The sequence below is a fragment of the Myripristis murdjan genome, chromosome 6 (genome assembly GCF_902150065.1).
Source record: "Myripristis murdjan chromosome 6, fMyrMur1.1, whole genome shotgun sequence".
Classification (NCBI taxonomy): Eukaryota; Metazoa; Chordata; class Actinopteri; order Holocentriformes; family Holocentridae; genus Myripristis; species Myripristis murdjan.
Genome location: NC_043985.1, coordinates 27,947,881 through 27,972,793, shown reverse-complemented (window position 1 = coordinate 27,972,793; position 24,913 = coordinate 27,947,881). Strand labels below are relative to the sequence as shown.

At 43.1% G+C, this 24,913-nt stretch overlaps 2 protein-coding genes across 3 annotated transcripts in view; both read left to right on the top strand.

Moving 5' to 3' along the window:
• Positions 1-19,987, top strand: part of tspan9a (tetraspanin 9a) — a 93,499-nt gene extending 73,512 nt beyond the window's left edge. The window contains exons 7-8 of one of the 2 annotated variants that reach the window (XR_003928381.1): positions 392-2,314; positions 19,952-19,987. Coding sequence is in view for 1 of the 2 variants with exons in the window: in XM_030054421.1 (XP_029910281.1) it covers positions 392-463 (72 nt within the window). In the remaining variant the exon portion in view is untranslated. Of the gene's footprint in view, positions 1-391; positions 4,518-19,951 lie in introns of those variants that run through there. The other variant, XM_030054421.1, reaches the window with a different exon arrangement.
• On the top strand, positions 7,534-24,767 carry tspan33b (tetraspanin 33b). The gene is made up of 8 exons (XM_030054422.1): positions 7,534-7,629; positions 17,522-17,579; positions 18,280-18,407; positions 18,692-18,766; positions 21,536-21,631; positions 22,084-22,212; positions 23,029-23,190; positions 24,699-24,767. The coding sequence occupies exons 1-8, from the start codon at positions 7,534-7,536 to the stop codon at positions 24,765-24,767; spliced, it is 813 nt and encodes a 270-aa protein (XP_029910282.1).
• Positions 24,768-24,913: the final 146 nt, after the last annotated feature.

Genomic DNA, 24,913 nt, shown 5'->3' with positions numbered 1-24,913 from the left:
TTGCAACTGTGTTTGATGTGGGAGTATCAGGGGTAATGGAAACTTCAAAGAGATAGCCGGCTACTTTGATTCAGTGGCATCTCAATTTACCTCATTGACTTAATGCCTGTGCATGCTGCACATTTTTCCACCAGTAACATACCAGTGGAGCATGCATTTGAAGGCCATCTGAGAGAGAGAGAGAGAAATTGTGTTCTTGCTTCACTACAGGATTTATTGTGCATCCAAAACTACCAAAAACTAGCCAAAGGCATCGACATCAAACATATACCCACACACTCATACTGCAAGCAGCCACACACGCTTATACACACACATCCATATATATATATGCACACAAACACAGATTCTTACCTCTGTATTTACTATCTCCTTCTGTTCTCCTCCACAGCTTCTGGGCATGGCGTTCTCCATGACGCTGTTCCACCAAATCCACAGAACGGGGAAGAAGTACGACGCTTAGCCTTAAGGAAGGCCCACTTAGCGAGGAGCCCCACTACCTGATGGGATAGACTCTGGATAAACACCCCCCGCTTCTCCTTCCTTTATACCCCCAATATGATCCCCTTTGCCCCGTCCCAGACCTTATGTACAGATTCCAGCTGTGTCCCCACTCTGTTCTGCTCTCTCCGCTCACCTTTCATTTTGCCAAAGAGTAACACAACTGGAGGAGAAAGGACATCTACTTTGGGCGAGGAAGAAAAATTGCATTGGTTGTCGCTCTTCTTTAGTACATTTCTATTTTTTGCTTGGACTAACAATGTGCCGGAAGGAAGGATTCTGAGACAATGAACGCTTTACTAATGCCCACATCGCCACCTCCGAGGCAAAGAGAACATATGAAACTGATATTTACACTTAGTACCCTCCAGCTCTCGTGGAGTTTCCTTTTTTTTTTTTTTTTTTCCTCATGTTGATTAATGTTAAGTCCCCCTTCTCTTGTAAATGACAAAAAAAAAAAAGTTCCAACATGGCATGCTCGTTTTCTACTCCACGGATTTACCTTTGTCGTTGAAATGTCAGGCGACTCCTTCTTTTTTTTTTCCTGTTAATTTCATTTCATTTTTTTTTTTTTTTCTAAGTTTGCCGCTCCTGTGGAATGTAAGTGTTGAACAGATCAGTGCAATGAGCTCTCAGACATGCGGCGTGTGTGGGATTAAATTCGATATGGCGTTGCTGCGGAAAGTCATACAAGTGTCGGGATAAGTGTTTAATGTAATCCATGATACATATTTTCAGGTATCATCAAGTGCAGAGATTTGACGAATGTGAGTGTGAAGGTAGACTGCAATGGAACATGAGGAATGAATGGATTCGTTTTACTGATTTTTTTTTTTTTTTTTTTGGAATTACAGGGCACTCATCACTCCTTGCGGTGATCTCAAATTAATTTAATTCAATTCTAATGCACACATATGCACGTGAACACACACACACACACACACAGAGGCACACAATCTAGTGTATTATCACACTGCAGCAGTCTTGCCCTTCTCTGTGAAACAATAGAAATGTTATAAAATGGCTTTTTATTAGAGCCCCACCAGGTCTGTCAAGTGAGGAGAGCTAGGTGATGTAGTTCCCGCTTTGAGTACTGTCTGAAGTGAGTGTGTGTGTGTGCGTGTGTGTGTGAACATGTGTATGTGTGGTTTTATTGCATTGTCTGTGTTGCAGAGAAAAACGACACATGGAAACATAGAGAACAAAGGGTAAAAGGAGCAAGAGCCGAGCAGACGTGATGTCTAGACATTGCCGATACCATCAATTGTGTGAGGGTGAAGCCCATATTGCTACAACTTTTCCCTTCTTTAATCTCCAGGTCTTTATCCATCTGCTCTCCCTGGTCTCTCTCTCTCTCTCCCCCTCTCTCTCTCTGGCTGTCAACTCCCTCTGCCTCCATTGCTCTTTTTCCTCCCCGTTTCTTCCCATGTGTCAAAAAGCAATGAGTTTTATGCAGCATACACACAGTAACTCTGCTGACATTCCTGCTCATCATGGTTTTTATGTACCTCCAGTTTGCGACTTCTCCAATTTCCGTACGCCTCCTTTTCATGCAGTCAGAGGAGGGGGTGGTGGAGGGTAGGCAGATCAAAGCTGAGACAGATAGGTATGGCAGCATGCCCTGTAGGATAAGTCTGTTTATGTCTGTTTACCACTGATTCTCTACAGGAGGCCTGAACGTCAGCCTGGTTCCATAAGAGTGACAATGCTGTACATCTGGTCTGGCAACTTTGATAAAATGCCTTCTACTTTGTGGCGCATCGCGCTTTCCAAGAGCATTTCTGCTCTTGGCTGCCTCTCTGCGTGCGTATGTGTGTGTGTACATGTGTGATAGAGGTGTAGGTATAATGGACTAGCTCAGCATGAGCGTGAGAGGATAGGTGCCTGGTCAAACTGTCCAGTTGTTTACCGCTATGTTTGAAATTGGGTAGAGTAATCATTGGGACCAGAAGTGGCTCTGTTCTGACGATCATCCGAGGTGAATGTGTTTGGGGGATAAATGAAAGCTCGAAAAAATGTTGCTTTGGATGAAGCCTAGGAACTCAGACACTGTGCATTTGCTGCTACGTGGGCTACCAGATGACACAGGAAGTCAGAGGAAATTAACCAAGCATGACTGAAACTATCACAACCTCACTCATCTCACATTCTCTCACTCTGGCAGCCTGTAAGCCTCAGAGTATTACCTGAAGTCACTCTTAGCATTCAGGACATTTATTTTATTTTTTACTATTTTTATTTCTTCCTGTCTTCATTTCCGTCATGATGACTTAATCTCAGAGCTCTCACACACACACACACACACACACACACACAGATTTTGGGGGGAGAGGAGGGTGGGAGGCTCTGTGCATCAGAAAGCAACAGATTTGGACTCCGGTGTGCACTGACCCTGCCGGCTGTGATTCACTCTGTGCCCTCATATGCTCCACCTTTTCTTGTTGTATCCAAGGGGGGAACATGACAGCTGCTGATGTACAGCACAGGCATGAGTGGTCAGATCTCCTCTGCTTGGCTGCCTCCACAAACTCTCCACGCATCCCCCTGTTTACTGCAGCCGTCAGCAGACACTCGGCGCTACATACCTGGCAGCACTGACACTGTAGAAATACAGCCATGCTCTTTGGAGACCTGAAAGCAGCCGGGTGGTGCCGTCTGCGCCCGTGCATGCCTCTCCTCTGCTGCGGCTGAGAGCAAAGTTAGGAGGAAGATAGATTCACCTGATTTACCCATTAACGGAAACATAAATCAGATTGCACTGCAACCTTACTGAAGATGTTACACGAGAAAACCCAAAAGATTTGAGGTGTAAGCTGAATATTTCGTCGTGTTGCGTGGTCTGATCCCGCCGGTAATGACGGTGGAGCAGCAGTCGAATGCTGAGCAGCGCAATTTCACCGTTTCTCATAATTTCATGAGAGCGCAGAAAAGCACGGTGTCTGTCCTCAAGCCTGATGTCATACCATTGAAACTCAGCCTGGGAAATCTGCAACAGTCTGATCGGGGGAAATTGTGCTGATATCATCCTGACGTTTTTTTTTTTTTTTTTTTTTTCCTCTGTGTTTAAGTCCTACCGTCTGTCAGCTCTCCCGGCCTCACTTAGTCACCGTTGTCCTATTAAAGAAAAAGTTGTTTATTCATGTTTTAGAATTGCAGGGATGGATGCCTATCATTTTAACAAATGCCGATTAATGATGTTATTTTTGTACATGGGTTGTCATTGTTTCATGTTTGTTTTTATACGATATATTGTTGTTGTTTTTTTTGTTGTTTCCGTGTGTTTTTACTGGCTTTGTGTTTCGTGACAGGGGCTCAACGTCGTTCATTGTGAGAACGTGACACCATTAAGCATTTGTTTCTTAGGGGATTAGTCGACATGACGTTCCTCTGCAAGGTGCAAAAACGCCGTTCTGTCTTAACATCGCTACAGGCAGTTAAAATAATTAAGTCAGAATTGAGAAGGAGAGGGAAGAATTTGGCATATAGCATTGGGTGAAGCCCACAAAAGACATGCTGCACGCTTGTCATTGTGCTTCTCTATATTAAGATCTGTCCTTTAATTAATTTAGGATGTGCTAGTATTAGCTGCAGTATGTCTTTTAAAACTGCCAGTGTGACGCCCATTATGTAAATGCCAACTGCTCATCATAGAGAATGATGTATTGGACGACTCTATACAAGCAAAGCTCATCTCACTATATCACTCCTGTACCGTAGTCCTGGATGTAAATATACTCATTTACCCATTTTACAGCTGTTGTAATTTACTGTTATACTGTACGACTTACAATTTGCATCAAGTTGGCTGCCATCTTTTAATTTGGGATTTCCTAACAACCCATGCTCTTTTCAATGTGTCGCCTACGTTTGTGGGAGTCGCACAGCTCCCACCCCGACGTTACCCACATTTTCATTCGTTAGATCATTTTCCTGTTTGCATTTGTACTTTTTCATTTGAAGAGCAGTGTATAAAATGTAAATTGTGTTTTTTGTTCCGTCTGGTTTTAGTATCTCATTTTATTTTATTTTATTTTATTTTGCCTTGCATCTTGTAGTTTTTTTTTTTTTCTTTCATACACATACAAGGCTTTTTTTTTTCCTGCTTTGGAAGTGATATAAAATATTCCTTCTCATCCATGGAAGCACACCCAGTAAGCCACTGAATTCGCAATGGAAGAATGCACACGCAGTAATTGGGTTTTGTGTGAGGAATTTTGAGACATAGCAGCTGTTTTTGTTTTTTTTTTTCCTTTTATTTATTTTTTTTTAACCACCTTTGACATATTATTTCTATAATCTCCTCCTAATCTCTCCCCAGTCCCAAAGCTGAATATCTGAGCAGTGGAAATGTATGCTCTTGAAATGGTGTGTTTGATGTTGTGTTCTGCTGGGTGGCACTAGCTGATACCTGTCAGCCTCGTCCTGTGGAGTTTTTTTGCTACATGTACTAGCACTCTGAATATCTATACTAGGTGGTGCACTACATTCTCTTCATTCACTAAAACATAACTATTTTTTAAATAAAGGAAAAGAGTGTCACAAAATCCCATGATACCGTACGCTCATTGCCTTTCATGTTTTATGACTTGACGCTCTTGATGTATTCCCTTTTTTTTTTTTTTTTCTTGTCACTGTCAATTATATAGACAGTATTTAAATCGTGTTTGAAGCTGAATGGCTTATGAAATCATTTTTGGGGCTGGAAGAGAGAGGACTTGGCATGAACAGCAAAGTGAAACAGTGTCACGACAGATCCCATGGTATACAATATGAAAGAGATCTCCCGCTTTAAATGGCCTCCCTTTCAAGACGCGAAAACCTGGGGGAATGTTGTCTTCAGACTCTGAAATGAACTAATAGTAGTCAGCCGATAGAACAAAGGTTTCATAAGGAGAAAGGAGAAATGATGAAAAGTGGTGAAGCTGGCCAATTTGTCGAGTATTTCTACAGCATGGTGTGAGCAGCAGAGTATTTTTGTACTGAGCTTTATCCCTTGGTGAACCTAATTGTTATCATGCCCCTGTGTGGTAGTGAGTGGAGTTTATTGTGCCATTCCATCCTGGCTTTTCTTTTACATCACTGTTCCTTCTATGCAAAAATATGACCTATTTTAGCCTTTGTACAGATTATTTTGTATTAGTAACATGTACTGAAATAAAGTGAATAGAATCAACGGTGAATACTTTTTTTATTATTATTATTATTATTATTTTCTGGTCGTTTTTTACAGCATTTCACATTTGTTTCCTCATCCCCACCAGAGCCCATTTCATTAACCTACATTGGGAAGGCTTTCATTTAGATGAGACAGTTGGGTTTGTCCCCACATAGCATCGCTCGGCTTGTTAACGTAGGTGCCTCACAGACTGTTGCAGCAGTTATCTGTGCTGAATCTGTCTTGTTTCCCCAAGTAAAGCTCAGTATCCTTTTAAACTCAGTGGCAGCGAGTCCCTTTTTTGTCTTTGTCGTGCTGCTTTGACACGACTTCTCATGTCAAAACAGCATGACTAAATACTGCTGAAAGCGAAGCCTCGTACCATTTGTTTTCCCTTTAAAACTTTAGAGCTGGCTTTGAAAACCCCGGCATCACTCCTATCCGAGGCAGGCTGAATTGTGTACTGAGGACCGTTTGTTGAAGAAGAATAGTTTAATGGCGATCACATAAAATGCAATTAAACTAAAAACTTTTCAAACTATTCAGGGATCTGAGGAAATGTTCAGAGTGGGGGGAAAGGCTTCATCTTGTTTTAAAATATGAAAGCTGGAAAAAAAAAAAAGAAAAAAAAAGCCTGACAGTGGGTTTCTGATGAATTCAAGCATGAAGTTAAAATCAACCTTTATTGTGTGTAGCAAAGTAGCACATTTTTCCCGGTTATGGCTTTGGACACAGTGTGGGACCGAAGGCAGGCTGCTACCCAGTCTGAAAATAGAGATCAATCTCATTAAGCCTTCATGTAGCTCGGATAGACACGCTAGGCAGAGATTACCTGGGGGACCTCATGTCCTTCTGTCACTCCACAGGAGACACTTGATGTAAAGATAAAAATAAAAACCTTGTGATTAAGTATTCACATATTGCTGCTGCCAAGGACAGTGCCGTCGACATTTGTGGATTATGAGCAGCTCCTTGCCATCATTAAAGCCTGGATTTGTGGCCCCCGATGTTTTTGTTTACTGCATTCAGATGAACTTTATTTTATAGTGGTGCAATCTCTTCTGCGTCTGATAATCATTCATTACCGGTCCATTATCAGCGGAGATTTACATCTGAGTGCCATTACAAATTAATTGGCTTGACAGTCTCTTTGATTCAGCAGGGCATTATGTAACATTATGTAGATGCTGCAATTCAGAAGGTTTACTGGGACAAAGTGCTGGACGGCATCAGTAAAGTACATCTGATGTTGTTCCTCTCCAAGCTGTCTTTGCCCAGGCTCTGTCCGCCGTCACTCTGCTTTATTCTCTAAAAAGGGGGGCACCTGTCTTTGAAGATCTGATATTTTTCACTTAAGAGAATCCTTGGTCTTTGAGGGGAAGTAAACAATTTTCCAAAATGGAGTGCACGCTTTTCACAAGCTGTTAACGCTGACATTGGAACAACGCCGGTAGGCCTTCGCAGGACGTGCAACGCTGCAGCACCACCCAGGAATTTGGAGGCAATAGAGACAGCGAGAGACGGAGAGAGAGAGAGAGAGAGAGAGAGAGAGAGAGAGGGTCCACAGGCCGGTGACAGCCTGACAATACTCCAAAGCTCTCGCACCATTCAGCTGCAGTCAGGCCAGAGATATTTTTTGTGTAATCTGACTCGCGGAGCTGCACAGACAGTTCTGGGCCCTACCAGCATGGCAGTGCAGCGTCACAGCTCCGTGCCCCCTTTTTTGGCCAGCCTGACGCTCGCTGCAACTAACCCCTCGTCACAGCTGCTGACTCGCATGGTGGCCAAATATCTCCGGGGTGGGGTTGGAGCCGAGGTTTGTTTTGGAGTAAAACTCGCTGGAATTCTGCCTCGCGGATTGTCGAAACTGACCGGCGATGGACAGGAAACTGAATCTGGATCGAGCAGAGACATTCTCTTTCATCAACCCCTGGATCAGATATTTTCTTTTCTTTTTCAGCTTCTTATTCTGGGTAAGTAGTGTTGCTTCTGGGAGGTGGAGGGGGGGGGGGGGGGGGGGGGGGGGGGGCGGGTTGGAGGGAGGGAGGAGGGGGGGGGCAAGCCACCACAGAGAGAAACACGGCTGTTGTTAAGTCTTGGGACGCCATAGTTTTTGAGCGTGTCTGAGTGCATGAATCACCAAGCAACCGGGGAGTTGTAACTTTTCAAAACAAGAAGAAAAAGAAAAAAAAAGGTATTCATTCTGAAGCAAAGAGAAAAATTGAAAAATAATATAGAGGCAAAACAAAAAGCCTATGAATAATAGATTGAGAAATACATAATTCAGATAGTATCATGAGCTGCAAACAGTCGCAGGACTCAGGCAGCCCCACTGCTACCTACTTTAATATGATTTACAATAGTAATATATATAGAGAGACATTCAGATCACCAATATATCAACATAACACCTGTTGAATGGTGCATTGGGATGCTTATCAAATCTTTTCCATTCTAGCTCTTGCTAAACCATCAAACACCTGGCAGCCGTGTAGGTTTGCTGGAGCACTAAGTGTCAGTGACTGGATGTTTCCGGCTATTGACAAATATGACGATTTGAAACCCCCCCAACTACTGCATTAGCAGAAACTGAATGTGCTATACATTGCATGCATTTGCTGGATCTTTGTGGGCAGACTTTTAGTCCATATTGTATGAAATGGGTGGGAATAGAAGTCCCAAAACGCACTTGGCTGTTTTTATGAGCGGTTGGCCGTGTGACAACTGGGACTTCTACAGAGGACGACATAAAAGAATGGGGGACACTTTCATGCACCCATCAAACGATCCATTGGGCCTTCGTGTCCCCGGCGCCATTGCTCAGCTCTGTGGCTTTCACACTCGCACAAAGTCTAGACTCTCGCTCGCACACTTCCTTACTACGGATCCTACTTTCAGCTTATGGATCTTATTTAGAGCTCCAGCAAGCCTGTACACCTCCATCATGTCCCTGCTCATCCAATCCTATACAAACACAGCAAGGGACTGTGCTGTGCAAAGAGTGTACTGCGGTCTTATTGCGAGTGAAGCCAATCAACAATAACTGCAGCCAGCCAAACAGCCTGGCCTGCGTTGTGTTTGTTTATCAGAGATGGGCTCAGAAGTGAACACTGCAGCCCTAATCCATCAGGCCTTTGTCCCCGCGTCCCCGTGGCTCAGTTCAGCTGGCTTTCACCTCCCCGCACAATCCACGAGGAGAAGCCCGATTCATCCCTTTGAAAAGCCTGAAAAAATAGCTGAAATACATTCACTGTGTGTCTCCTATTCCAGACGTGCTCATATCGGCGCACATATTCGCACCAACACACAGTAGGAGACGCACAAATGACAGCGAGGGTGCACACACTCACGCGCGCCGCAGGCTTCTTTTCAGCACCTTGACACGCCTGAGAGAAATTACAGTATTGCTTTCAAAAAACCCTGAAAATACCGCAGACCCAAAGAAAGGAAAAGAAAAGAAAAGTGTGCCACTGAGGCGGTGTGTTTTGTTGGCTATTGTCTTGTCATGGCAACAATGTATTGATTCAAAAATGTGAGGAAGGCAAAACAGACCGTCTCAAAGTAACAATTTCTCTGTACCACACAGAGGTTTTTGTAATTGTCTTTCAGACCCCTGATCAATAGTTTTACGTGATAATTCCAGTCCTGTGATCACAGACGATGCCATCTGAGGAGCTTTATTAGCTTCAAGCTCAAATCCATCTTCTTTTATTTTATTTTTTTTACTTTGTATATCATTTTTGATATCCATGTGTCAGGTGGAGAATGGTAAAAACTCTAAAACTGGTCACGTTTGCCGTGGATGGAGACTCTCTTTATGCTCAGCTTTTGAAAAATCATCCCAGGTATCAACTGGCTTCTCAGGTCACACTTGTCCTGGTTGACAGCGCCCATATAAAGTCTGTTCAAACCAGTCATACCACTATAAACCAGATTAATCAACCACAGGCACTCCAGTTGCAATCGCATACACACACGAATATAGTGAAACGAGCTAACCCTGCTATTACAAGAAATTTACATCATCCTGTCTCATGCTGTTTTCCTTGGACACTTCAACCCTTCGGTAAACAACGCTGTATATTTATGTTTGTGTTACCTGGTCAGTCGCAGAGCAACAACATGTAGAATTTTAGATTAAAGCGCTGATCTAGTTGCCTCAGAACAATGAATTATGCACAGACGTAGCACTGAACCAGTCAAGATGAGCCTTCTCATCCTGTGACATTTTGTGGTACATAAAAGCTGAGTTGCAATCAATAACTATCATTAAATTTCACACATTTTAATTAGGCTCTGCTGGTTAAGGGGATGAAACATGAAGAAGACAGAAAATGCTGCACCATGCAAAACATTTTTCAAAGGAATACCTGTACTTTTACTTGATTACATTTGTGCTTAAGTATTTCACTTTGGTATATTGTATATCATATTAAAGTAAAATCTATTAAAGATTAAAAACTTTGTGGGCTGTTCATAAGCATAAAAAAAGGCACTATAATAAAGCGATGAATGAAAGATCAATCAGTCAAATACATAGAATAGACTGTTACATGCATAATGTGACAGTCCTGTTTTAAACCTAACTCAGTAACTTTTACTCCCAGTACATTTGATTTAACTACCTTCAAGACCGGTGATTTTTATTGTACCTTAAGTACGTTTTTGGCGAGATAACGGTACTTATATTTGAAGTGGGTGGTATAATATTCTTTCCCGGCGAGCACAGACCTCTGTGTGCACACACGAATGCATCAGGGTCAGTCCCCTCTCATCTGCGAGCGCTGCGAAGGGAACTAACCTCATTCTGCATCCTATCAGTGCTTAACATTTGGATCTAGCAGCATGACTATCTCAGGATGTGACTCTTTGTTGTGACTGCGCCGTGCGACTCCGTCACTTACACAGAGAAGCTACGCACACCAGAGAATTTGCCATCAGCATCGTGTCAACTCGATGGCAAGCCGGCTACACAGGCACTAATAAGATGAGATGAGATAAGATATACTTTACCGTCCCCTTAGGGAAACTTTTGAACACCATGCAGCCTTATTTGTATCTTGTATATATGCCTTTACATGCTGATATAATACAGAAATTTATATTTTTCCTCTTCATGAATAACAGTAAAAGACCAGATTCAACTGTTAAATTTTTTTTTTAAAAAGAATATACTTGCTAGAAAAATATGGTCTGTATTGAAACACTCATAGCCTTTTCTGTGTGTGCAGCAAGAAATAGCTGTATTATCATAATAATCTGTATTTGAGCTCTACTTACCTGGCAGTGGCTTACACTAGTCTCTATATTCATAGGTTATCTATGATGATCTGATTTGAGGAAACAACTGCGTCTCTTTTCATTATTATTTAGTTTCCCATTCACGCTAGCATCAGCCACTGGGATTTGATCCGGGTGAAACTTGACGGTGGATTCTCTGGTCGAATGAGACGTGACGCAGCCAGAGTAGCAGGGTCAACTGACTTTAAAGGGAAGCATTCACTCGATACCTGATGCCTGATGGCAATGCCAGAGGCCCAGTGGCTGCAGTGTAGCTGGGCAGTAAGTCCCTGTGAAGCCAGATTTTATGCCCTACAAGTGAGCGCCGGCTGTGATAAAGACCCAGACACGTCCAACAGAATGTGATGAACAGCCACGGCATCAACCACTGCGCCGCTGCACAGATCCTCTTCACAGTAATGATTGCAAGGCTTTACTCGATGTAAACTGCAACCATATAGCTGCTGGAGGGTCTCAGCCCACCAACAAACAAGCCAGTGGGTGAGCCTGTGTTTTGAGAGGGGCTTGCCAGACTCTCTTCCCCATGCACAAGCAGCTACTCAGTCCCAACATAGCGGTGTGCTCCATACAGAGAGCCAATGCACACACAAGGCCACCAATGTAATCACCACTTCCTTTCCCTTAGCATGGACAGGGGGATAAAAAGCCTCCACATGAATCGTCCTGGACCTGAAAATAACTATTTATGTTCTCAGGTGCAACACATGGGTTTTGTGTGACTATAGCGCCACCTGAATTCCCACACAAATTTTTCACTCTCTTACCTGACAACTGTGCCAGCAGCAGCACTGTCAATCAAGAGAGCCCTGCTGCCGGCATTTAAGAGACATCTGGCAACAGGCTTGGCTGTTTTTTTTTTTTTTTTTTTTTAAAGAGGGCTCGGAGAACTGGAAGCGGGACGCGGGGAGGCGGGGCGTAACGCTACACGTTCCCCTCAGCCTCCTGAAGAGCACTTTGCAAGAGAAACTGAACAAACACTGACCTCTCTCCGAAACCTTGATGACAAGAGGAGGTCGCTGATGCAGATACTTTAAATATAGAATGTGCCCGCCACATCTCAAGCAGGTGTTGGAGAAAAGAAAGAACCGACTCAACTACTGACCACTGGTTAGGGCTGGGGAGGTTGTCCTACAACCAGCAAGCTTGGTTTTCATATGGCAATGCCACATCTAGAAAAATCAAAGGATCAGGTGTAAGGATCATGTATAAATAATGAAATCTGACTTCTACCTGCTCCAAAAGCTTAGAAGTGGTATTTTTGCTACAGTTTATGGGTCAAGATGCCCTGATGTGCAGTTGGCCGGAGGTTCTCACCAGAATTTTTTGACTGGTGCTCGTCACTTGTAGGATCTATAACACAGTGAAAACATGACAGTAGTTGTGGACAAAATCAACTATCTCAGTGTCTCCAACCAACAAACTCAATTGTGATACTGTGACAGCAAAATAGGGATGACTTGTGGTGCTTTCATGATATATTTACACACAAATTATTACTGAAGTGGATATGATGACCAACCAGGTAGAAACAAATAGGAAAAGAAAAAACCTATGCCATATCATATTATATTCCAAAATACCAGATGATTTCGAGTCTCCTATGATTTTATAAATGTAATACTGATATATTGCCCAGCCTTCCTGAAGTTGGTTGGACATTAGTTACTGTGCTTGTGTTAACTTTGGATTGCTCTGAGGTTGAAGTATGATCTAGCAAAACATATTTTTAAAGTGCTGCTGAGGCAGGAGAATCTTCATCAACCTGGCTCTCAGTGCCCAAAAAAAGAAAAAAAAAAAAAAAAAAAAGATATCCAAGTCACCGGCAAGTCTTTCATCAATGATTTACCAGTGTAGGAAGAGTAACAGCTGAGAGCTGCAGACAACAGCTGACCTGTTAGCTTAGCTATTCATGATGCAAGAACTGACACAAAGTGAAGTGTGCTCTCAAAACACACCTTGATGTACAGTACGGCCAGCGTAGCCGACACTGGTGTTTGTTCAGCGTCACTGTTCTGTCTGAATGTGGATTCTGTGGCTGTCTTACTCTTTTCATTGACTGGACTTGCGTCTTTCTTTCTAATCGTTTGAGTATCTGAGTGCCTTTTCATTCTGTGGTTGATCTCTCCTTGGGATTGACCATACTACTGATTTTCTTCTTGCTTCAGGTCCAAGTAATACCAGGAATAATATGCTGATACTAGTCTTGTGTTGTTGTATACATAAATGGGAGAAAGCTTTAGGGTTTCTACTGAGAGAGTGAGTAAATGCGTACATCAAAAATATATTTGAAAACCTATGCATTAGTAAAAAAAAAAAAAAAAAAAAAAAAAAATGCTCTGCTAAATAAAAGGCTTATTTGTATTGTTTAACACAACATATTACCCCTTCCAGGGCTATTATAGTCATTGAGTCAACTGAAAACTTGGCCAAATCATTATTGTTTGGTGGGGAGAAATTTGGAATGAAACTCCAAATATGCTGTCTTCCTGCCACTAGCCTACAGCAGAGTAATGCAATCCGCTTTCACTCCACTCTGTCCTTGTGTGTGTGTGTGTGTGTGTGTGTGTGTGTGTGTGCCAGTGTAAACTGTATGAGGAATTGCAACAAACAACATTTATATTTTCACTTTTCAGCATCAGAAAAAAATATTCAATCTCCTAAAAAATAAATATTACAAATAAAGAAAACACTTGGTATTGATCTTTTATATGAGGTTTTTAGAAAGAAAATTTCAGGGTCAGAAGCATCAATACTTGAGCATCGATCTGCCCATCCCTACTATCCTCCTATGTTGTGCATGTGTAAACACTGGATGCATTTTGGTGACACAGAAATCACTGAACAATCAGTTGGGAATCAGTAATAATCTAGGACAGCCACAGCAACAAGTGCCCACAAAAACCCTGTATTTGTTCACCAAAGGCATTATATTATTGAACTTACACAGTGTGTAACTTCAGTGCTAATATCAGCCTCAGGTTAATTAACTGTCTGCCATGTATGCAGCAATATCTCCCTCTATGATATGCATGCATGTTTGCTCACTGCAATATCTATAACTCAGCAAAGAGGGAGAAGAAGGGGGGAAGAGGGAGAAAAATGTGCACTATAATGATGATGTTATTACACGTTATAAAATGATTTCTCAAAATGTACTCTGTGAATATTGGTGATGAAATGCATACAAGGTATTGAGTGAATGAACACTGTCTCCTCAATTTGCCCCAAAATGTGTTGCAGTGTGACAATGACAACAGAGAGAGACATATACGAGGAGGATACTACTTAAAAACTTTAGGAGGCTCCATCGCCGTTTTTGGTGCTTGCAAAATGAATTTGATGGTTGTCAGAAATGATGGCTGCGTGGGCGCAGGCGCAGCCGCTTCCACCGTTTGTTCAGCTGATCAGGATGCACATGGAAAAAATGCCACCTACGCTCCATTGTAATGGTTTTCTCTGGCCTTGCGGACTGTATAATACCTGGCACACTGGCGCATCCAACTAGAGCATGCCCAATTTGAATCAGCAGCAACACAGTGTCTGTGTCACTAAACCAGCCAAAATACTGCTAGAACTGTGGAGCATCACCTGTAGTCAGCCATTAATGCCTGAGGTATTTTTGTTCTTTCGGGACACTGTTTTGGTAGTAATTAGAGATAAAGAAGATCACAGAGATGTATAAATAAATCAGTAGCAGGTCACACACTGAATGTTTATTGATCATTGAGCCACATCTGGCCCCCTGGCCATATGTTGGTCATGCTTGATCTAGATGTTTCAAAAGTGAGTTATGAAGCTATCTGTGATGCCGTCAGCCAAGGTACCAGAGCTAACATTTGCTGTTGTAACTACTCAACCACAGTGGATCCACCAAGCTGTTCATTTACAGTCCACAGGAGAGCAATTAACTTTAGCTTGCCTTACTTTAAGTCAAGTCAAGTCAGTTTTATTTGTATAGCCCAATATCACAAATTACGAGTTTGCCTTTGGCTTTACAGCAATGCACACCCTCCGTCCTCAGACCTTCATATTGGATAAGGAACAAGTCCTTTAAAAAAACACTTTTCTAATTTCCCAATTCCTTGAGAAAATACTATGTCCATCTTTGCGACAGCTTGCAGTTTCTCGGTTGTCTTTGGAGCAAGGTTTCGAAGTCTGTAAGATAAGATAAGATAAGATATTCCTTTATTAGTCCCACAGTGGGGAAATTTCAAGCATTACAGCAGCAAAGTGGATAGCAAAATATGAAGCAAATTTACAGTATAAACAGATAATAAATATGTGGCTTATACAGTGGCATATCCAGGCCAGGGAGGGGCTTGAGTGGGTTTGTGACACCTGATTCAATTTTCACAGATGCTCATTGAGCTATGAGGTATTCAGTCATCATAATTGACAACTCAGTGACTTATCATTCTGTGTACTTAGTCGGGGCGGGGGCACTTAGGAGCTCGTTTAATCCACATCAATCATGAAAAGAGCGCCGCTGACTGACTTTGTGTGATCGACATGTAGTTGGCCCTGGCCACGTTTAGGCCTGCTGTGGAACCAGTCGGATTTCACTGGGGGGGCATCCCGGGCCCCTCCCTGATCTCACCACTGGCAGCAAGCCCACCACTTTCATCACTATGGTCTGTAGGGTGTGTGAAAGGAGGACTTCATGATGGGACAACCAGCTGAACCACAACCAGCCGTGCTTTTGTCGTATGGAGCAAACAGAGAGCAGGCAGCGGTATGACAGCATGAGGTCTCTGTGACAGCTGACTGCACTGAACGCTGTGGGTCCCCACGGGGCAGTTGACCCATGGGTCATGTCCGTCTCTTACGTAATGCAGAGATGAGTGCAACAGAAATAGCTATTGTCTCACTCTCATGCAGAGAGAAGACAGAGCAGAATAGGAGCAGGACACCGCCTGGGAAGTGACAGAAGCGAGGGTGTCGTCATTGGCAACTTCCAGGGGCGGCATTGGTCATCCTCCCACTAGGGTTGGGAAAGCTGGGATTTAAGACTAGGGCAGATTGGCTAAGCCCAAGAGGAGCATCAATGCTTTGCCTCGCAGTCATCACATTCTAACCACAGCTCTGGGGAGCAGCGGAAAAGGCTCCAGTGCCGGCGGCGCTTTGCAGATGGAAAACACTCGCCGTCGGTTTCATTCTGGCAGCTCGGGGAAATCGATGGCGGCAACCTGTCTGGGGCAAGCCGGGCAGTAATTTGCTGGTGGAGTGTCAGATGATGCCATCTTCAGCACTGTTGTTCTCTACAGGTGCTGAAGCAAATTTGTTGCAGAGAGGAGTGTGCGTGTGGCGGGAAGCCACGGTGTGAGCGGGCTCATGCTGATTGGCTGGGCGCTTGCATGCTAATTTCAGAGCACCGAGGCAACAAGAGGGGTGGTTATGCCAGAAGAGGCCAGTTTGAGGGCAAAGCCGGCATGAAATGGAACATGGATTCTCATGATCTATAATGATCTAGTACAGGCTTTTGGACCGAGCCTCTGGATAATAAGAAAAAAACAAAACAGACATATGCTCATATAGGCCAAACAGAATATATTTAGCACACACACACACACACACACACAATTAGCAATCAGGCGTCAGTCTGTGAATCTGGAGCCTGGAAATAAAAGCCAAGTCCTACAGATGGTTATTCAAGGTGAGACACACAATCATGGGAGGAAATTAGCGTTGACTTTGCAATCAACAGGAAGCTCCAATTCCACATATTAGCTACCGTCTTTGCTGCTTTGCGGTTTTTCTGTGAGGGAATGCATGTTTGACACCTCCGAACATCCAGCACATACATATTCGACAAATCTGCTGTCATCAAGTACAGTAATTTTGCAAACTGCAACACCGGTTTCCGTGGCACCTGAACGTTCGCGCTGTCTCGGGGCTTCATTAGTGCAGTTGTTCTCACCTTCATCCATTACTTGCATAGCATGGGCTTTCAACACATCCTTGGAGTTAAATATTTTACACCGTAGGAGCTTTCGTTGGTGCTACAGTGAGTTTTAAAGGGTTTCTCCAGCACAGAGCTCGTCTCAGACGGATAGCTCCCCGCACAACAACCCATCACAAACACCTACACGAAGCAGACCAAACGTCAAGCTCCTGACACAAACACCCTCTCGAGTTCTATGTCTCGCTGTGTTTCTCTCTCTGCCTATCTTTCCATCTGCCTCTTCATTTATATCCCACTGAAAAAAAGAAAGAAGTCTCTATAGTAATCTTTAAACAACAATCAAAACAAACAAACAAAAAAAAACAGTGGGCAGACGGTAACCGTGATTTTCGAACCAAGGTCAAGTACACAGAGAGCTTGAGATAGGCATCACTTTTATGTGGAAAACTGAAGAGAGAAGTGTTGACGTGTGATAGTTATTGTCTCAAACTGCAGGAACAGGCCTCCCTCAAGTCTGAAACTACCATAGGCGGGGGGGGGGGGGTGGAATTCTGTAATCTGTCCAACAGTGCCATCAGATTCACGTTTTATGTTCCTCTGTTTCTTCTGTGGGTGTGCTCAAATGGGAAATCACAACCATTCTGCTCTTTTTTTTTCCCCAGGTTTTTTCCTTGTTGATTGTTGCGATAGGAGTGTATGCTAAGGTCCAGAAAGCAACAGGTTGGTACACTTTTCTCCACATTTCCAAATACTCTCTTCAAACTCCACGGAAAATGACTGTGATGCTGCCTCGACACTGTTGAAACAGATTTTTTTTTCTTTATGTCTGAATGTCACTTCAGCATCGGCTTTGCAATGATGGCGGGAAAAAAAAAAGGAGTGAGAAATGAATTGTGAGGAATCGCTGCTGCTTTCATTATAGCTAGCTGTGTGGGTGTGAATTGGTAGCCTCTTTTTAGTTGCACATACATTGAGTCACTCAGATAGAGTACATACCATGTCATAAACAGCCGTGTCAAAAATAGCAGGTCAGAGAGTTCAAGTTGTACGTTTTTGCTTGTATCATCTTATACAAGTGACTTTATTCAGCGGCCTGATAAAAAAAAAAAAAAAAAAAAAAAAAAAAAAAAAAACACAGTGAAGTGGACACTCACATGAAATCCACATTGCATGAAGAATGAATGAACAGCGAAAGAAATGACCTTTCCACTTTGATGTATATGCATAGTGGATGCTCGTCTACAACAGATCACTGATGGTTTAATGGAGAAAGGCATGAGGGAAAGAATGAAGCCCACAGGGAGAGAGGACAAAAGGGAGCGGTTTCAAGGCATGAAAGGGGGTTAAAAAGGAGGCAAGCGGGGAGGGAAGAGGGCGAAAAGGCGTCTAAACAGGGTCTGTTTCTACTTGCTCCTGTCAGACACGGTGCGGGACACGTTCCTGATCGACCCGGCTGTCATCCTAATTGTGGTGGGGGTGGTCATGTTCTTCATCACTTTCTGTGGTTGCATCGGAGCTCTGCGAGAGAACATTCGCCTCCTCAAGACAGTAACAGACACCGCAGACACACCACTGGCACTGCCTGACGCTTTGTGCTGTTACTGGCTATAAAACTGCAGTCCATTAGCCATTCCTTTGATTTATTTAGTCACTATTCTTTTTTGTAGCACCGTAGCTCAAATTAAATTAAATATATGCAAGTTGTTAGAATACTAGATGTGATAATGCTACTTGTGATACTGCATCTGTTGTGCTGTGTGTGTGCATGTGTGTGCATGTGTGATTTTTTTTTTTTTTTTTTTTCAACATGCCTCACCACTCCGTCTCTCTAGTTCTCCTTTAGTCTGACGTTGGTCTTCCTCACCCAGTTGGCCATAGCAGTGCTGGGCTTCTTCTACTCAGATCAGGTATTGTTGTGTTCCCTGCCTGTTCATCAATAACACTTGTGACTCAGTAATGTTCAGGCACTGAAGTGAATCAGTGTAAGGTAATATCCATCACACACGGTTGATCTCCAGTTCTCTTCCACGGTGAAAATACACCATCAATAATAGATGCCCCAGAGCTCCACTGATTTTGTGCATGTTTCCATGCTTTTGGACAGACTCTGCATTTGTAAACTATGTGTGGTTGGGTAGAAAGATAAAACTTACATAATTTTTTTTTTTTTTTTTTTTTACCCCCTCTCAGTGTCTAAATGTTTCAAGGAGTTGTATACATCTACAGTTCTGTTTTTATCAGAGGAAATTGTAATTCCACATATCCACACTGATATTTTGAGGAGTGATAATTCCCAGTCCACATATTCATAACTGAATTTAAAAAGTACTAAAACTAAAAACTGGAAAAATACCTCTAAAAAAACCTGTAATTTAATTAGTACTAATTGTAAAACGCATTCAAGATATGTGTAATTTCTGAATATAATTGTGCATATCTAGAATTCAGCAAGTAGAATAAGTCTTATAAGAATAAGACGACGGCAACGGATATCTGGAATTAGAATTTCAACCAGTAAAAAAATGGAATAATCAATATATTTGTTTTGCCTTTTTACTGAGAAAAAAAAAAGACTTAATCACAGATAAGAGACAATGACATTCCATGAAAATCAGTGGTAACATATGGCCGGTCAAAATAACATTGCAGATCTGTTGCCATGGTATTATGACCAGTCAAAGTCACTGTTAGTGTATGTAGACCTAGTATTACGACCATTACGTACTAGTATTACAATTAGTGTAATGACTAGTAAATTTCATTATTGCTATGAAAACTGGAAAACTGGTAAAAACTGGTCTTTTTACCAGTAAAAACTGAGCTGTGACCGTTTTAGCATTTCAGGCTAAAACAGCTTGCCACATGTGTTTGGTTTGTATTTGAGCGTGTGTGTGCTTATATTTAGTACATATCTGCCTCAGTGTGTGTGAGAACATACATCCTGTAGATGTGTGTTTTGTAGCAGGCTATGTATGATGCAAGTGTCTGTGTGTGTGTTTGTGAGTGGGTCTGACTTAGCTGTACTTTCAGGGACAAATTTCAGACTAAAAACCAGTTAATTGGGGGCTGCTTGTCCAACTGGGGACAAAAAGCTGTGTGTGTGTGTGTGTGTGTGTGTGTGTGTGTGTGTCAGAGCCCCCTACATGAGCCTAACAATTGCTTTGTGGGCTTGAAGAAAGGGAAGGATACCCTTTCTTGCATCCTCTTATCTCCCACAGCACCGTCCCATTAGGGTTCCACTGAGGATAAAAAGACAACAGTGGCACCGTTCCCTGACATCAGTGTCTGGTGGCGAAGTGCCTGGTGCCTGATGATACACCTCTCCTCCTCTCTCCCCTGTGTTCTCTGTCAGCGTTCGCACTGCCTGCTGCTAAACAGAGCAGTTTAACAACCCTCCCAGCATCCTTCCTCGCTAAATGATTCAAATGCTTCGGCACTTCAAAGTGGAACCAAATGTTCCATTTCAACAGATCCCTTCAAGGAGGCTTTGCCGCTAATGACATGGGGGTGTGACGCTCGGCACTGAGGCCCACAAGCATGCTATACCATGTGGAGAGGCAGCAGCAGGGGTGTGTGTGTGTGGCGTGTGGTGTGTGTGTGTGTGTGTGTGTGTGTGTGTGTGAAGATTCTTGTACAGTTTAGTAAAACTAATTCACGATGAAAAATCAATCTATTTTGGGACAGCTCGTAGGATTTATCAACATCACCGTATGTAACAAAAGAACGATTCGTAAAGCCCTCAGCAAACTGCTCACTTCAGTTCAAGTTTAATGATATTTTCAGTGAGCTTATTAGCGTGCGTCAGGTTTATTAGCAAATATTAAATCTTAACTAAATCCATTAAAAAACATCCATTTGTTTCTTCAGTTTTATAAGAAGGATGCTCGCAGTAAATCCCATTTCTGCATTCTACTTTGTTTACATCTAACAGAAGAATTAAAATATTAATGTGATGTATGAAACACATGGTTGCATCTTGCCATACTTTGCTGTGGACACTGAGATGGTTTCATTACAAAAACCCCTGCAAGAACTTACTAATAACTCCAAATTGTGAGAATACATGGAGCAAAAGGAGCTTATCCCGTTACACACAACCGCAATATCTGACTCAAACCTATTTATGCTCCAATCAATACTTATTACACATTACTCAATTAAAACAAAATATTTCATGTACCAGATGTCACAGCAAAAAGCTTTTTTATTCAATATTCAGCTGTGACCATGAAAATTACTACAGAATGACAAGTGCGGGATAAGTTGAAATAATTATCCCCTGCAGCTGAAATCCACTCCAGAAGTTTGTTTGTGCTCTCACACTATGTGCTGTGTACAGAGCGGTACACACCCTCAGGTGTCTGTGTGTACATACACATGGGTTGTTGTGTGTGTATGTGTATGTGTGGACATGTGGGTTGATGAGGGGTGGAGGATGGAGCAGGTGATCTCTGTGGAGTCAACAATCTCATTATCATCTTATAGCCGATGTTGTATCGCCGCCATCGTGCCACATTAGGAGTGCCTGCTCCCGGCTTGACAGTCCCTGTGCACTGCTGGCTTGTCAAGCTCTTCCCCACAGGATGCTCGTGTAACGCTAGCGAGAAGGTGTGATGTGTCCTGTGATTGTACAGTGTGGAAAACCCCTCCCTCTGTTCATCCTTTCTCTCTTGCAGACACGCGATGCTTTGGGGAAATTTGTGAAGAAAGCCATCGTGCATTACAGGGACGACTTGGACCTGCAGAACCTCATGGATTACATTCAGAAAGAGGTCCGTTCCACTTAGACTTAGACCGAGACGCCGGTGTGCTTTTTCTCTCGGTCGCTGACCACATCACACCGCTCTCCAAAACTGATTACAGCGAGTGGTTTATCAAATATGTCAGAGCTCCAAACCAGGAAACCACAGCCAGTGACCACAGATCAGTGAGTCTTACGTATGTTAGGTTGGCTTCAGAGAGGGTTTTCCACATGAGAGGCTTACTATGAGTAACATACATTTCCTGTGCACTGTGGGTCTCCTCATGTGGTGTTCCTCTTCCATCTGCACAAACTGGCACACTTGTGAGCCTGGACTTTCCCCTGAGAGAAGCCCAGACCGACAGAATGTACAGTACGGTGCAAGACCATGTTTCTAAATATATGCTTGTATGCCTGTGCCCTCCTCTCTCTCTCTCTCTCTCTCTCTCTCTCTCTCTCCATTTCTCTCTCCCTCTCTCTCAGTTCAAGTGTTGTGGTTGGAACAACTACACAGACTGGTCGTGGAACCTGTACTTTAATTGTACATGGGGGAACCCCAGCACAGAGCGATGCGCTGTACCCTACTCCTGCTGCACCCCTGTGCCTGGGGAGGTGGGTTCATCTCTATGGAGCCTCAAAACACACAGCACATGCACTCACCGTGTACACACACACATGTAAAAAATGACGTGAGCATCGAAGAGCACAGTGCACGCTCGCACACAAACGCGGTACAAATGTAGGCTGCATACTTTATACATGAACGCACGGTTGCACACATCTGCACACATCTGCACTCCCACACGTCGGCGCACACATGCACACACAGAATGCCTGTCGAACCCGATGGGAGCACACACACGCAGAGCAGCGCAGCATACAACACAGCCCTAACAATGCTTTCTAGAAAACTGCATGTAACTACATGTAGATCTATCACACTAACATTGATTATACATCATGTTAGACAGAGAATGGTTCCCAGCAACCTTTTTGTACTACATGGTTGAAAAATCAATTAATTTACCACAATAAGAATTGATGTAGTGCTGCGACCTGCTGTCTGTGCGCTGCAACTGCATGGTTGTTATAGACATTACACAGTCTACACTGTCACATCCAATTAATTTAGTTGTGTTAGATTCTGCCTCTCTTGCCCTCTCCTTGCCTCTTTCTTCCTCCAAGCCCCCACAATCAACAGAGCTTTTAAACACTCACCCTGAGCTGTCACAATAGTTAATGTCTGTGTCAAGGCTAAGTAACACCGAGCGTTCAAACAGCCTGTGAAGCAGCCAGTGACGCTATCCTTGGACTACTCTTTCCCGTGTTTTTCGAGTTACATGGTTGATGAAAGAAGAGTTCAAGTTATGGCAGGTTTTTCAAGTTTCCCTTTCTCTGTCTCTTTGCTGCTGTCTGTCTGGCGCACAGCTGGTGATCAACACCATGTGCGGTTTCGGGGTCCAAACCCAGAACTTCGTGGAGGCCACAAAGTCAATCTATCCGGTGGGCTGTGCCGACAGAGCTGTCTCATGGATTGAGACTCATCTATTGCTGGTGGGAGCTCTTGCTCTCGGTCTAGCATTGCCTCAGGTAAACTCACTCGCCCATCCATATGCAAGTCTAAGTGATTCCTGGCTCAATATGGACCTTGCTGTGGGTGACCCTGCAAATTCATGGGCTAACAAGGGTCTCATCTAGCCTTAAGTGAACTAAAACAATCATTGCTCGATACCAGCGTCAACTGAAGTGCGTACAAATCAACATATTGATGGGCCCCGCTGCACGTAACTGACCTCACAGGGTGCATTGGTCAGGGATGTGAAATACTTCAAGCAGCACTTCATCAATCAGGATCCATTACCTTGCCTTAAGTAACCCACATACAAACATCAGTTGGAGAGCCTCCAAGAACTGTCCTCCAACTGTCCTAATGTAGAAAAGTCCTGCATCTGTAACCAAAAAAAAAATGCTTATCTATTCTGCACTATGTCTTACTCTGCTCAAAGGGGGCCCGGGTAGAGTTAATGCGGGATAAATTTGACTTAAAATAGAGGGCAATGCCCAGACAGCAATAAGCAGGCACACTGTTGATCCAGTGGATATAAAATTTTAACTGCATGTGTGATTAATTTATGACATTGCAAGTCTAGAAGTGAAGGTGCAGGTTAATGTGCAACCGATGAGGAAGTCTGCACAAGGTAAGGCACTGTAGTGTAGCTAACAAAGGAGGTAATCAGCTATTCCCTCCAACATACTGAGCACAAGTGCAGGTCGCACTTCAAATCCCATGGCAAAAAGTACCGTTAATAATTCATTTCAGAATTTTAGATTGGCCATGAAATCAAATTTGCACTTATCGAGAGCCGTCTCTGAATATTTTGTTGGCTTACTTATCAAAGTTATTATACCGCTGTCACCACGCAGTCTGTCTCTCGCAGATTATGCATCTGAGCTCTGCTTATGCATCTTTAGCCTGATACGAAATGTTGTCTCTCTCATATCTGTCTGATTGGGTCCCCAATGATTCCACAGAGGGGAAAGCATGTGAATTACCCATGAGTCCTGTCAAAACAATTGCATTAGTATTCCAGTTGCTTTGATGTGCAGTAAATCTGATGAGGATGTTCTCCCTTTTCCTCCGCATCTGATGAGTGGGGATCGCATTCCCACTAATAACTATTATCACAGTAACTTTGATGATCAGACTACAAATTTCTAGTTTTGTCAGCACAAGTCAAAAAAGTCAAACTGTTTATTAACAAGCTCTCACAAAAGTTGCATTTGCCACAGAGTGTGGGGTCGGAGTGAGACAAAAGCTTCACTCTTAAGTTCTGCATGATTTATTCATACTGTATGAATTGAAGCTGGGCTGGATTGCCACCTAAAAAGACAGCAGCTTTGTGTTATTGTCCTTTAAATGTGAGTGTACCGTGAGTTTGAAATGAATAATGCTGACCAAGCAGTCTCCCCTCATTATTCGCACATTTCTTTCCTACACTAAATGAGCATTACGGCACACCTCCACAGGGACCTTGAGATATTCGGGCGGTTACTGTGAGTCTGTTCTGTAATCTAAAGTGGCTGCTGCTGTCCTCTAGATTGCAGGCATTGTGCTGTCCCAGATCCTGATCTCTCAGATCCAAGATGAGATTAGTTCACTGTTGTGAGGAAGGCCCGACGCTGGGGAAGAGGAAGACGAGAAAGAAAAGAACTAACTGTACTCTGCTCAACTCCACTGACATCTGCAAGGACATCTTATTTACTTCTACTGTATCACTGCAGCACTCGGGTGCATTTCCCATTCTCTAATATG

Bases quoted from the DNA above. Each gene is read 5' to 3' on its own strand.
- tspan33b (XM_030054422.1), top strand. From the start codon at position 7,534: ATGGACAGGAAACTGAATCTGGATCGAGCAGAGACATTCTCTTTCATC. The intron at 21,632-22,083 runs GTCCGTTCCACT...CCTCTCTCTCAG, and splicing joins TGGATTACATTCAGAAAGAG to TTCAAGTGTTGTGGTTGGAA. The intron at 22,213-23,028 runs GTGGGTTCATCT...TCTGGCGCACAG, and splicing joins GCACCCCTGTGCCTGGGGAG to CTGGTGATCAACACCATGTG.